Source organism: Rhinopithecus roxellana, chromosome 6, assembly GCF_007565055.1.
Source record: "Rhinopithecus roxellana isolate Shanxi Qingling chromosome 6, ASM756505v1, whole genome shotgun sequence".
Classification (NCBI taxonomy): Eukaryota; Metazoa; Chordata; class Mammalia; order Primates; family Cercopithecidae; genus Rhinopithecus; species Rhinopithecus roxellana.
In genome coordinates this window covers 83,412,441-83,426,097 of record NC_044554.1, presented here as the reverse complement: position 1 = coordinate 83,426,097, position 13,657 = coordinate 83,412,441, and the positions used below count along the sequence as shown (strand labels likewise).

The 13,657-nt window shown below is 39.1% G+C and overlaps 1 protein-coding gene across 2 annotated transcripts in view; it reads left to right on the top strand.

Moving 5' to 3' along the window:
• Positions 1-13,657, top strand: part of SUN3 (Sad1 and UNC84 domain containing 3) — a 47,526-nt gene that overhangs the window by 31,603 nt on the left and 2,266 nt on the right. For both annotated transcript variants that reach the window (XM_010374414.2, XM_010374413.2), the window contains exons 8-10: positions 1,259-1,374; positions 2,788-2,955; positions 7,749-7,841. In XM_010374414.2, the coding sequence (XP_010372716.2) occupies positions 1,259-1,374; positions 2,788-2,955; positions 7,749-7,841 (377 nt within the window). The remainder of the gene's footprint in view (positions 1-1,258; positions 1,375-2,787; positions 2,956-7,748; positions 7,842-13,657) is intronic.

Below are 13,657 nucleotides of genomic sequence, written 5' to 3'. Positions count from 1 at the left end.
GCTCAGTCCTCACATTAGCAGTTGAAAGTGTAGATTCTGTCCAGCCACTTGGTCGAGTAGGAATAGTGAGTGGGCAGTCAGTATCAGCCTTCAAAGACGAAGTACACATAGGGTTTCCAGATAAAATGAAGGGAGCCCAGTTAAATTTAAATTTCACACAAATAGTAAATAATCTTTTAGTATAAATATATCCCAAATATTGTATGTATATATCCCAAAGTTGTATGACTACAACTAAAAACTTATTCTTTGTTTACCTGGAATTCAAATTTAAATGGCCATCTTTTATTTTTATTTGCCAAATCTGGCAACTCTAGGAACTTATTTACTATTTCAAAAAGTGTGTCATCTTAGAAAAAGTATGGATAATCAGCTGGGTGCGGTGGCTCATGCCTGTAATCCCAACACTTTGGGAGGCCAAGGTGGGTGGATCACTAGGTCAAGAGATGGAGACTATCCTGGCCAACATGGTGAAACCCCGTCTCTACTAAAAATACAAAAACTTAGCCAATGTGGTGGTGGGCGCCTGTAGCCTCAGCTACTGGGGAAGCTGAGGCAGGAGAATCACTTGAACCCAGGAGGCGGAGGTTGCAGTAAGCCAAGATTGCGCCACTGCACTCCAGCCTGGCAACAGAGTGAGACTCCGTCTCAAAAAAAAACTTGATGAGGCACATGTATTTTTAGCAATTTGAAAAAGCCATTTGCATTTTCTTTATTTCTTATGCATAAAATACATTTTGCTTCTAAAATGAAGTAACCTGAAGGGATAATGTTTGATGAGTATATTTCATATTTATTTGATTAAAATTGAGTTCAATGAATCTGCATAATTGCTGCAAATGTAACTTGAAGGACATTTGGAGCATTGTTGGTTTTCTGTTTTTTTTGTTATTGAGTGAATGGGGATGACAGGAAGTCTCATTTATCGCATGAGCTGTTAAAATATAGAGATCTATATACATTTTTAGGTGATACAGAATCCATATAATATTCTCATCTCTACTTTACTTGCCTCAAAATTCAATTTTTATCTTACATTTTGTGAAACTAAACAGAGCAAACTTGTTTTCTTCAAAATGACAAAATTTCAGTAGTAGTGAAAACTGTCATACTTTTCCTATCAATTCCTGAGTATGAATTTTACCTCACTTATAATTTGCCCAGTAATAATTTTCTAGAGACACTGTTAAAATTCAAATGATGTGTTTTGAATGGTGTATGTTGTTTCTTTATTTTAAAATTTACTTTATAATTTTAGGAGCTTCCATCATTGAAGCTGGGACCTCAGAAAGTTATAAAAATAATAAAGCAAAATTGTACTGGCATGGGATAGGTTTCCTAAATCATGAAATGCCTCCAGATATTATTCTTCAGGTAAAGCTAAATTAAGAATCACTTATTTCTATTTTAGAATTCTGTTCTTATTTATCATGAAAATGTTAATTTTAAAATAGAGGCAATATAAGAGTGTGCGAACTTGTTACAGAACCTGAAATCATCTCATTACATTTTTTATAGTCAGTACACTGCATGAATTATGTCTTATTTTATGGTCAGTAAACTATGATTAATTATTTACTTGTTTATCATTTTAAGATTAGTAAACTAGATTATTTTATTCTCAAATAAAACATATACATTCCGTGTCTTTTCTGTAAGTTGATTCTGTGACCATCCTTTTCCATTGAAAACTTCAGTCATTCAACAAACATTTGTTGAAAGTACTTGCCTGCTAAGTGCCAGTACTGTACTGTGTTAAGTGCTATTCAGACCACATGTTCTTAAGTCTAATTATAACAGGAGAAATCTCCAAGTAAGATCCCCACCAAACTTTTCAGTTACATTCTAAAGGCAGTAGCCATCAATAGACAGCAGAGCACCTCTCAACTTTGATCCATACACCTGAAGGTAGTCGCAAATTTAGAACTTTCAGGGGTAAAACCCATTGATCTTATTCCAGGCTGTAGTTTATACCTACAAAGTAGTAGACCTCATTTTTCTTCTCTACCACCATAATCACCACCACCACTCCCATCTCCATCAACACCCTCATCTTCATCACCACCACCACCACCATCTTTCTTCATCACAGCCTCCACGTCCATCACCATCACCACCACCACCATCACTGCCACCACAGCCACCATCACTGCCACCACCACCGCCACCTCCACCACCATCTTTCTTTATCACTATCCCCATGTCCATCATCATCACAACCACCAATGTCACTGTCGCCACCACCACCACCACCATCACTGCCACCACCACCACTACCTTTATCACCACCTTCACCACTACTACTTCAATTATCACTATCACTATCACCACCACTACCATTACTACCATCACCATTACCTCTACCACCACCACCATTGCCATGACCACCATTGCCATCACCATCACCACTACCACTACCACCATCACCTCCACTGCCACCATTATTACCACCATCATCACCACAATGATCACCACAGTGGTCACCACCATCATCCTCACTACCACCATCACTAGCCTTACCAGCACCCCACTCATGCCCTCTAGCTGCCTTATAACAGGTCACAGTTTAGTTAGAGCAATGAAAGAAAACATGCTCATATGATAAAGGACTCTGATTGATATAAGCATACAGTGCTCTGGAAGAGCAACCACACTAGAGGTGTCTTGGGAGTTTTCCTATTTTATAGGCATAAGAGAGATCTGCAGTCAATAGTGATTAGCTGATCAGTATTGTGGGAATGGATTCACATAACTAGTTAAGAGATTAATTCAGTGTTTTCTTTCCAGCCGGATGTCTATCCTGGAAAGTGCTGGGCTTTTCCAGGTTCCCAGGGTCATACCCTAATCAAGCTTGCTACAAAGATTATACCTACTGCTGTTACCATGGAGCACATCTCAGAGAAGGTGTCTCCCTCAGGAAACATCTCCAGTGCACCCAGGGAATTTTCTGTCTATGTAAGAAGCTATCTAAATTTGTCATTCAGATTGGCCTGATAGAAGGTAGTTGGCTGGGAATTAGGGGCTGTCCTCTGAACTAGGACTGATAACTAGTTGTGTCACTTATTTCCTGGACTTTTGCTTTCTCACCTACAAAGAGAGAGAGTTGGACCAAATGACTTATATTATTCAACTTTTTTTTTACTTTTATTAAAGTTATACATGTACATGTAAAAATCAAGTATTTCCATAAAGTTTGTAAAGAAATAGTTATTCCTTGTCCCACTTCTCCACATCTCCAATTCTCATTATCCCAGAGCTTCTATTTGCAACAATTTTAGATGTTTATTTGGGTACTTGCCTCCGTGTTGGCTTTTACCATTACTTCTTGATTTTTCAGTTTTGGTTATGACATCCTCTCACGGAAAGTGAAGAGTAGCTCTTTTCCATGGCACTTCCATCCTCCCAACATGTTTATGTCTTGATTTAAAAAACAAAACATGTGGCCGGGAACAGTGGCTCAAGCCTGTAATCCCAGCACTTTGGGAGGCCGAAACGGGCAGATCACGAGGTCAGGAGATCGAGACCATCCTGGCTAACATGGTGAAACCCCGTCTCTACTGAAAAATACAAAAAACTAGCCGGGCGACGTGGCGGGCGCCTGTAGTCCCAGCTACTCGGGAGGCTGAGGCAGGAGAATGGCGTAAACCCGGGAGGCGGAGCTTGCAGTGAGCTGAGACCTGGCCACTGCACTCCAGCCTGGGCGGCAGAGCGAGACTCCGTCTCAAAAACAAACAAACAAACAAACAAAAACAAAACAAAACATGTTTCTGGAGATATAATTCCCATAACAATTAATTCACCTACTTAAAGTACACCCTTCAGTGGCTTTTAGTATATTCACAGAGTTGTGTATCGATCATCATAATCAATTTTAGAACATTTTTCTTACCCTAAAAGGAAACCCCATACCCCTTAGCCATCACCTCCTATTCCCCTAGTGTACTCCTCCAACCCCTTGCAACCACTAATCTACTTTGTCTCAATAAATTTACCATTCTATCCATTTCATATAAATTGAATCATTTATAATGTGTGATCTTTTGCAAATGGCTTAATTTAGCACACTGTTTTTAAGTTTCATTCATGATATAGTATGTCTCAATATTTCATTTATTTTTTATTGCTGAATAACATTTCATTGTATGAATATATGACATTTTATTTATCTATTCATCAGTTGATTGACATCTGAATTATTTTCATTTTTTTGGTCATTATGAATAATGCTTCAATAAACATTCATGTACAAGTTTTTGTGTGGACATGAGTTTTTGTTTTGCTTGGGTGTATACCTAAGACTGGAATTCCTAGATAGCATGGTAAACGTAGGTTTAACATTTGAGGCACTGCTAGAAGACTGTATTATCTTTTTGTTCAAGCAATACTCAATGTTTTCATGGTGACTATGTGAACAAAACAGCTCTCAGCTGAACTATTTAGTGTACTTAAATACTACTTTCTTCCATTTTTTTTATGTTTCTGAGTGTAATAATTGCTTTACTTTTTTTTTTTTTTCTTGAGACAGGGTCTCAGCTCTGTCGCCCAGGTTGGAGTACAGTGGCACAATCACAGCTCACTGCAACTTCAAACTCATGGGATTGTTTTTTAAGTTTTTTAGTAGAGATAAGGGTCTTAATATGTTACCCAGGCTGGTCTCAAACTCCAGGGCTCAGGGGATCCTCCATCCTTGGCCTCCCACAGTGCTGGGATTACAGACGTGAGCCACAGGTGCCCAGCCTATTTTTCTTTAATTTGCTTAGTTTTCTCTATTCCTATTACTAAAACTTTTCCAAATTCTTCTTCAGAAGTGCAAATATTCCCCCATTATGTTGATTCACATGAGATAATTTATAAATTTCTTCTATTCTTCATCCCTTCCTTCATTTTCTATTCATTTATTTTCTTTTTTCTTTTTCCCCAAGATATCCCTCTGGCGCCCTCAGCGTTTTGCTCCAGACTTGTTAGGTAGGCCTGATGCACAACTGTTGTCATGGGATTTCATGCCTGCATCCTGAGGATTCAACTTATTGTCTAATTTATTATTTTTAAAAAGTGTTTATTTCCCTTTTCTGTTTTTTGTTCCACCTTCTGGAAGATCATATCAATTCATATTTTAACCCCTCTATGGAAATTTTCATTCCTGCCGTCATGATTATACTTTCTGAGACTTCTTGTTTCTATACATATTCCCTTTTTTAGAGCCTATATTTTTTTTTCTTTTATGATGGCAGTACCTTCTCTTATGCTTCTGAAGATATTAACTGTAGGTTTGTCTCACTTTCTTCTGCTCGCTTCCGGGTCTGGATTTCCTAGCCCCACTTTTCCCCCTTGTGCGTATGGTCTCTCTGTTTCCTGTACAACGCTTTTCTCCCATGTCTGTGATGCTTGTCACATGAATTCCTAGGCGATGCAAAACCAGCAGGAAGCTTTGCGCGCACGGTGGGGCTCATATGTCGTGAGTTTGCCCCGGGAATCATCAGGTCAGGCCATTTCGTCGGGAGTCACAAGTGTGCCATCAGGAGAGTTGACCCTGAGAGGACTCCTGCAGTGCACAGGAGGTACCAGCCTGGCCAACCACACCAGGAACTGCTGGGGAGAGGAGGGCCGCGGGGCAGCCACTTTGTGCAGGGGTCATGCTCTTGTGGGCGGTTCTGGGGCGGTGCCGGCAGTGGTCTTAGAGATGGGAGAAGAACAGAGCCCTCTGCTGGGCCAGGCGGGGCTGGAGGGGCGTGGAGAGGTTGTAACTGCTTTTTGAAATGACTGTCAGCTAAACCGCAGATTTGGGCTCCTTTCCCCCACACCTCCCCGCCCCACGTGGACTCCCTCTTCCGGCCTTTCTGGGAACCTGCCGCTTAAGTCCTGCGCTGCTAGTTTCACCTAAAGCCAGAGTAGTTTGTGTTCTTTCTCTCCAGCTGCCATTTGGCCATCTTCACTTTTTGGTGTTTTTTTCTTTCTTTCTTTTTGTTTTGGTTTGGTTTGGTTTTTGGTTTTACTGTCTACTCCCACTTTTGCCTTATAGGTTTATGCCTTACTTCAATTATTTGATCCTCCCATCTGGAGGAGGGCCCCGGGTTAAACAGCCTGCCTTACATGCCACCCAAATGCCTCTACATTCCATATGTAGAGTTTCACAACAAAGGGCTGCTGTCCTTTCATAGAAGCCCGCACCACCTGCAAGTGGTGTCTGAAAAGTTGAGTTTGAGCAGCTGAGTTCCATCTCAGAAAGGTGAACATATTCATTGTTTAGAAAACTTACGGGTGAATCCCAAAGGCAGGGATCCTTTAGTAATAAAAACTGCTTCTCATTATTTTTTTCTACATTAGAGAATTTACGAAACAAGTAAAATCAAAACAAGGTGATAAAAGGGCTGGGTGCAGTAGCTGCTCCTGTGATCCCACCTCCTTAAAAGGCTAAAGCAGGAGGATCACCTGAGCCCAGGAATTCAAGGCCAGCCTGGGCAGCACGGCCAGACCCCGTTTTGTTGTTGTTGTTGTTGTTTGTTTGTTTGTTTTTCTTTTCTTTTAACTTTTATTTTAGGTTCAGGGATATATGTGCAGGTTTGTTATATAGGCAGTAAGTAGTAATACCCAGCAAGTATTTCTCTGCTCCTCTCCCTCCTCCCACCACCCCACCCTCAAGTAGATCTCAGTGTCTATTTGTTCCCCTTTGTGTTCATGTGTTCTCATTATTTAGCTCCCACTTATAAGTGAGAACATAGGTATTTGTTTTTCTATTCCTGTGTTAGTTTGCTATGGATAATGGCCTCCAGCTCTACCCATGACCCTGCAGAGGACATGATCTTGTTCTTTTTTATGGCTGCATAGTATTCCATCAGATCCTGTTTCTTAAAAAAAAAACCCAAGAAGGTGATAAAGAAGGTAGAAATAAAACTAGCACTCCTCTCTTAAGCTAAAGAGAATATATGAGGCTTGAGTCATATATACATATATAATTGTCAGTACATTATGTAACCATGATGTATCCAACTCTTTTAATAAAAATGTTATAGTTTGATATTAATATTTTTATTACAAAATGATTTAACAAATGTACTCTTTGTTTTGCTGTGTTACTACAATTTAAGGAACCTAACAATAAACTTCAGATTCACATAATGAATTAGTTTGCAGCAGTGCATTCTCCTCTCACAAATCTTCAATTTGAAGGGTAGAGAGGAAGAACAAAAAGCACAAGAGAAATTGCATACAAAGAAAAAATCAGTGTTTTTATCAGTCAACAGAAGCTGACTTTTTAGAGGAAATTATTTGTGTGATCAAAATCTAGCAATTGGCCTATGTTTATCTCATTTTGGAAAACATCAGTTCAATATGGGGACCCATTTTTATTTTATTCAAAGTATGCTTATTGCAAATATAGTTATCAGACCAGAGTTAATGCTGGGATTTGCTCTACATGTATGTATCTGTCTTTCATCTATCAGTTGTTTATCTATCAATCATCTATCTTTCATCTGTCTTCTATCTATCTATCTATCTATCTATCTATCTATCTATCTATCTATCTATGTATCCATCCATCCTCTGTCCTTCTAGTCAGTCCCGTGATCAGCCTTTGGCCTCACTGGTCCCTTGTTAAATGCCCTCTGGGTGCACAGATTAGTACTGGCATGATCACAACACTGTGCCCCTGGTGTACACACAGAGATATCTGGTGAATTATTTCTTCTTTTTGAAAACACAACTGTATCCATTCATTACAATCTCTATATCTGTTGCTTTCTTTATAGGGCGTCACAAAAAAATGTGAAGGAGAAGAAATTTTTCTAGGTCAGTTTATATACAACAAAACAGGAACCACCGTTCAAACATTTGAACTCCAGGTAATGTGTGCCCTGGGAAATGATATAAGTAGCTCTATCACTGGAAGAAATTTGTTGGGATTGCTTCCTGTAAAGTGATGTATGAAAATAATTATGACAAAAGCATGAGTTACACAAAGCTTATCTGAACTTCAATTCTTAGCTCCAAGTGCTTACAAGGATTTTAATGCAAAAGACAGACAAATGCAAAACCAGTTTCTAAGTCAAATTCTTCCTCACCTGCTATCACTTTTTTATAATATATATTTAATTTCTTGGTTCTTTCTCAGCTATTCCATTCCCTGAATATTATTAAGTGTAGTAGTTACTACCTCACCTTGCTTGAGTATAGGGGAGGAGGATGATGGTACAATATGAAGTGGACAGAGGCAGAGAGAAGCTCAAAGGAAGAGTGGATAAAGATTTAATATCAGATAATACAAGTACAACTCCTAATCCAATGGGGGAAAATATCAACTGTTAACTTGTAAATCCCCTGAAACTCACCAAGGCGTATGAAATATACACTCATTTTTTAAATTAGCCACAGGGAGTAACTGAAGAGATGTAGAAGACATTTTATATCATGTAAAACCAAGTGTTTTATGGCAATTTTTTTTTTATTATACTTCAAGTTCTAGGGTACATGTGCACAACGTGCAGATTTGTTACATATGTATACATGTGCCATGTTGGTGTGCTGCACCCATTAACTCATCATTTACATTAGGTATATCTCCTAATGCTATCTTCCCCCCCTCCCCTCCCCACAATACGTGCTGGTGTGTGATATTCCCCTTCCTGTGTCCAAGTGTTCTCATTGTTCAATTCCCACCTATAAGTGAGAACATGTGGTGTTGGGTTTTCTGTTCTTGTGATAGTTTGCTGACAATGATGGTTTCCAGCTGCATCCATGTCCCTACAAAAGACATGAACTCATCCTTTTTTACAGCTGCATAGTATTCTATAGTGTATATGTGCCACATTTTCTTAATCCAGTCTGTCACTGATGGACATTTGGGTTGATTACAAGTCTTTGCTATTGTGTATAGTGCCACAATAAACATACGTGTGCATGTGTCTTTATAGCAGCATGACTTATAATCCTTTGGGTATATCCCCAGTAATGGGATGGCTGGGTCAAATGGTATTTCTAGTTCTAGATCCTTGAGGAATCGCCACACTGTTTTTCACAGTGGTTGAACTAGTTTACAGTCCCACCAACAGTATAAAAGTGTTCCTATTTCTCCACATCCTCTCCAGCACCTGTTGTTTCCTGATTTTTTAATGATTGCCATTCTAACTGGTGTGAGATGATATCTCATTGTGGGTTGATTTGCATTTCTCTGATGGCGAGTGATGATGAGCATTTTTTTATGTGTCTGTTGGCTGTATGAATGTCTTCTTTTGAGAAGTGTCTGTTCATATCCTTTGCCCACTTTTCGATGGGGTTGTTTTTTTCTTGTAAATTTGATTGAGTTTTTTTGTAGGTTCTGGATATTAGCCCTTTGTCAGATGAGTAGATTGCAAAAATTTTCTCCCATTCTGTAGGTTGCCTGTTCACTCTGATGGTAGTTTCTTTTGCTGTGCAGAAGCTCTTTAGTTTAATTAGATCCCATTGGTCAATTCTGGCTTTTGTTGCCATTGCTTTTGGTGTTTTAGACATGAAGTCCTTGCCCATGCCTATGTCCTGAATGGTATTATCTAGGTTTTCTTCTAGAGTTTTTATGGTTTTAGGTCTAACATTTAAGTCTCTAATCCATCTTGAACTAATTTTTGTATAAGGAGTAAGGAAAGGATCCAGTTTCAGTTTTCTACTTATGGCTAGCCAATTTTCCCAGCACCATTTATTAAATAGGGAATCCTTTCCCCATTTGTTGTTTCTGTCAGGTTTGTCAATGATCAGATAGCTGTAGATGTGTGGTATTATTTCTGAGGGCTCTGTTCTGTTCCATTGGTCTATATCTGTTTTGGTACCGGTACCATGCTGTTTTGGTTACTGTATCCTTGTAGTATGGTTTGAAGTCAGGTAGCGTGATGCCTCCAGTTTTGTTGTTTTGGCTTAGGATTGTCTTGGCAATGTGGGGTCTTTTTTGGTTCTATATGAACTTTAAAGCAGTTTTTTCCAATTCTGTGAAGAAAGTCATTGGTAGCTGAATGGAGATAGCATTGAATCTATAAATTACCTTGGGCAGTATTGCCATTTTCACAATATTGATTCTTCCTATGCATGAGCATGGTATTTTCTTCCATTTGTTTGTGTCCTCTTTTATTTCACTGAGCAGTGGTTTGTAGTTCTCCTTGAAGAGGTCCTTTACATCCCTTGTAAGTTGGATTCTTAGGTATTTTATTCTCTTTGAAGCTATTGTGAATGGGAGTTCATTCATCATTTGGCTCTCTGTCTGTTACTGGTGTATAAGAATACTTGTGATTTTCGCACATTAATTTTGTATCCTGAGACTTTGCTGAAGTTGCTTATCAGCTTAAGGAGATTTTGGGCTGAGACAATGGGGTTTTCTAAATATACAATCATGTCATCTGCAAACAGGGACAATTTGACTTCTTCTTTTCCTAACTGAATATCCTTTATTTCTTTCTCTTGCCTGATTGCCCTAGCCAGAACTTCCAAACCTAACCTATGTTGAACAGGAGTGGTGAGAGAGGGCATCCCTGTCTTGTGCCAGGTTTCAAAGGGAATGCTTCCAGTTTTTGCCCATTCAGTATGGTATTGGCTGTGGGTCTGTCATAAATAGCTCTTATTATTTTGAGCTACGTTCCATCAATACAGAATTTATTGAGAGTTTTTAGCATGAAGGGCTGTTGAATTTTGTCAAAGGCCTTTTCTGCATCTATTGAGATAATCATGTGGTTTTTGTCTTTGGTTCTGTTTATATGCTGGATTATGTTTATTGATTTGCATATGTTGAACCAGCCTTGCATCCCAGAGATGAAGCCCACTTGATCATGGTGGATAAACTTTTTGATGTGCTGCTGGATTCAGTTTGCCAGTATTTTATTGAGGATTTTTGCATCGATGTTCATCCAGAATATTGGTCTAAAATTCTCTTGTTTTGTTGTATCTCTGCCAGGCTTTGGTATCAGGATGATGTTGGCCTCGTAAAATGAGTTAGGGAGGATTCCCTCTTTTTCTATTGATTGGAATAATTTCAGAAAGAATGGTACCAACTCCTCCTTGTACCTCTAGTAGAATTCGGCTCTGAATCCATCTGGTCCTGGACTTTTTTTGGTTGGTAGGTTATCAATTATTGCCTCAATTTCAGAGCCTGCTATTGGTCTATTCAGGGATTCAACTTCTTCCTGGTTTAGTCTTGGGAGAGTGTAAGTGTCCAGGAAATTATCAATTTCTTCTAGATTTTCTAGTTGATTTGCATAGAGGTGTTTATAGTATTCTCTGATGGTAGTTTGTATTTCTGTGGGGTCAGTGGTGATATCCCCTTTATCATTTTTTATTGTGTCTATTTGATTCTTCTCTCTTTTCTTCTTTATTAATCTTGCTAGTGGTCTATCAATTTCATTGATCTTTTCAAAAAACCAGCTCCTGGATTCATTGATTTTTTTGGAGGGATTTTTGTGTCTCTATCTCCTTCAGTTCTGCTCTGATCTTAATTATTTCTTGCCTTCTGCTAGCTTTTGAATGTGTTTGCTCTTGCTTCTCTAGTTCTTTTAATTGTGATGTTAGGGTGTCAATTTTAGATCTTTCCTGCTTTCTCTTGTGGGCATTTAGTGCTATAAATTTCCCTCTACACACTGCTTTAAATGTGTCCCAGAGATTCTGGTATGTTGTATCTTTGTTCTCACTGGTTTCAAAGAACATCTTTATTTCTGCCTTCATTTCGTTATGTACCCAGTAGTCATTCAGGAGCAGGTTGTTCAGTTTCCATGTAGTTGAGCGGTTTTGATTGAGTTTCTTAGTCCTGAGTTCTAGTTTGATTGCACTGTGGTCTGAGAGACAGTTTGCTATAATTTCTGTTCTTTTACATTTGCTGAGGAGTGCTTTACTTCCAACTATGTGGTCAATTTTGGAGTAAGTGCAATGTGGTGCTGAGAAGAATGTATATTGTGTTGCTTTCAGATGGAGAGTTCTGTAGATGTCTATTAGGTCCGCTTGGTGCAGAGTCGAGTTCAATTCCTAGATATCCTTGTTAACTTTTGGTCTCGTTGATCTCTCTAATGTTCACAATGGGGTGTTAAAGTATCCCACTATTTTTATTTATTTTATTTTATTTTTTTGAGATGGAGTCTCGCTCTGTCGCCAGGCCAGAGTGCCAGTGTCACGATCTTGGCTCACTGCAACCTCCACCTCCCAAGTTCAAGTGATTCTCCTGCCTCAGCCTCCCAAGTAGCTGGGACTACAGGTGCCTGCAACCACACCTAGCTAATTTTTTGTATTTTTAGTAGAGATGGCGTTTCACCATGTTAGCCGAGATGGTCTCAATCTCCTGACCTCATGATCCGCCCACCTTGGCCTCCCAAAGTGCTGGGATTACAGGCGTGAGCCACCATACCTGGCCTCTCCCATTATTATTGTATGGGAGTCTAAGTCTCTTTGTAAGTCTCTAAGGACTTGCTTTATGAATCTGGGTGCTCCTGTATTGGGTGCATATATATTTAGGATAGTTAGCTCTTCCTGATGAATTGATCCCTTTACCAGTATGTAATGGCCTTCTTTGTCTCTTTTGATCTTTCATGGTTTAAAGTCTGTTTTATCAGAGACTAGGATTGCAACCCCTGCTTTTTTTTGTTTTCCATTTGCTTGGTAGATCTTCCTCCATCCCTTTATTTTGAGCCTATATGTGTCTCTGCAGGTGAGATGGGTCTCCTGAATACAGCAAACTGATAGGTCTTGACTCTTTATCCAATTTGCCAGTCTGTGTCTTTTAATTGGACCATTTAGTCAATTTACATTTAAGGTTAATATTGTTATGTGTGAACTTGATCCTGTCATTATGATATTAGCTGGTTATTTTGCTCGTTAGTTGATGCACTTTCTTCCTAGCATGGATGGACTTTACATTTTGGCATGTTTTTGCAATGGCTGGTACCTGTTGTTCCTTTCCATGTTTAGTGCTTCCTTCAGGACCTCTTGTAGGGCAGGCCTGGTGGTGTCAAACTCTCTAAGCATTTGTTTGTCTGTAGAGGATTTTATTTCTCCTTCACTTATGGAACTTAGTTTGGCTGGATATGAAATTCTGGGTTGAAAATTCTTTTCTTTAAGAATGTTGAATATTGGCCCCCACTCTCTTCTGGCTTGTAGAGTTTCTGCCAAGAGATCTGCTGTTAGTCTGATGGGCTTCCCTTTGTGGGTAACCTGACCTTTCTCTCTGGCTGTCCTTAACATTTTTTCCTTCATTTCAACTTTGGTGAATCTGACAATTATGTGTCTTGGAGTTGCTCTTCTTAAGGAGTATCTTTGTGGTGTTCTTTGTATTTACTAAATTTGAATGTTGGCCTGCCTTACTAGGTTGGGGAAGTTTTCCTGGATGATATCCTGCAGAGTGTTTTCCAACTTGGTTCCATTTTCCCCGTCACTTTCAGGCACACCAATCAGATGTAAATTTGGTCTTTTCACATAATCCCATATTTCTTGGAGGCTTTGTTCATTTCTTTTTACTCTTTTTTCTCTACACTTCTCGCTTCATTTCATTCATTTGATCTTCAATCGCTGATACTCTTTCTTCCAGTTGATCGAGTTGGTTCCTGAAGCTTGTGCATTTTTCACGTAGTTCTCATGTTATGGTTTTCATCTCTATCAACTCTTTTAAGGACTTCTCTACATTGGTTATTCTAGTTAGCCATTCACCCATTCTTTTTTCAAG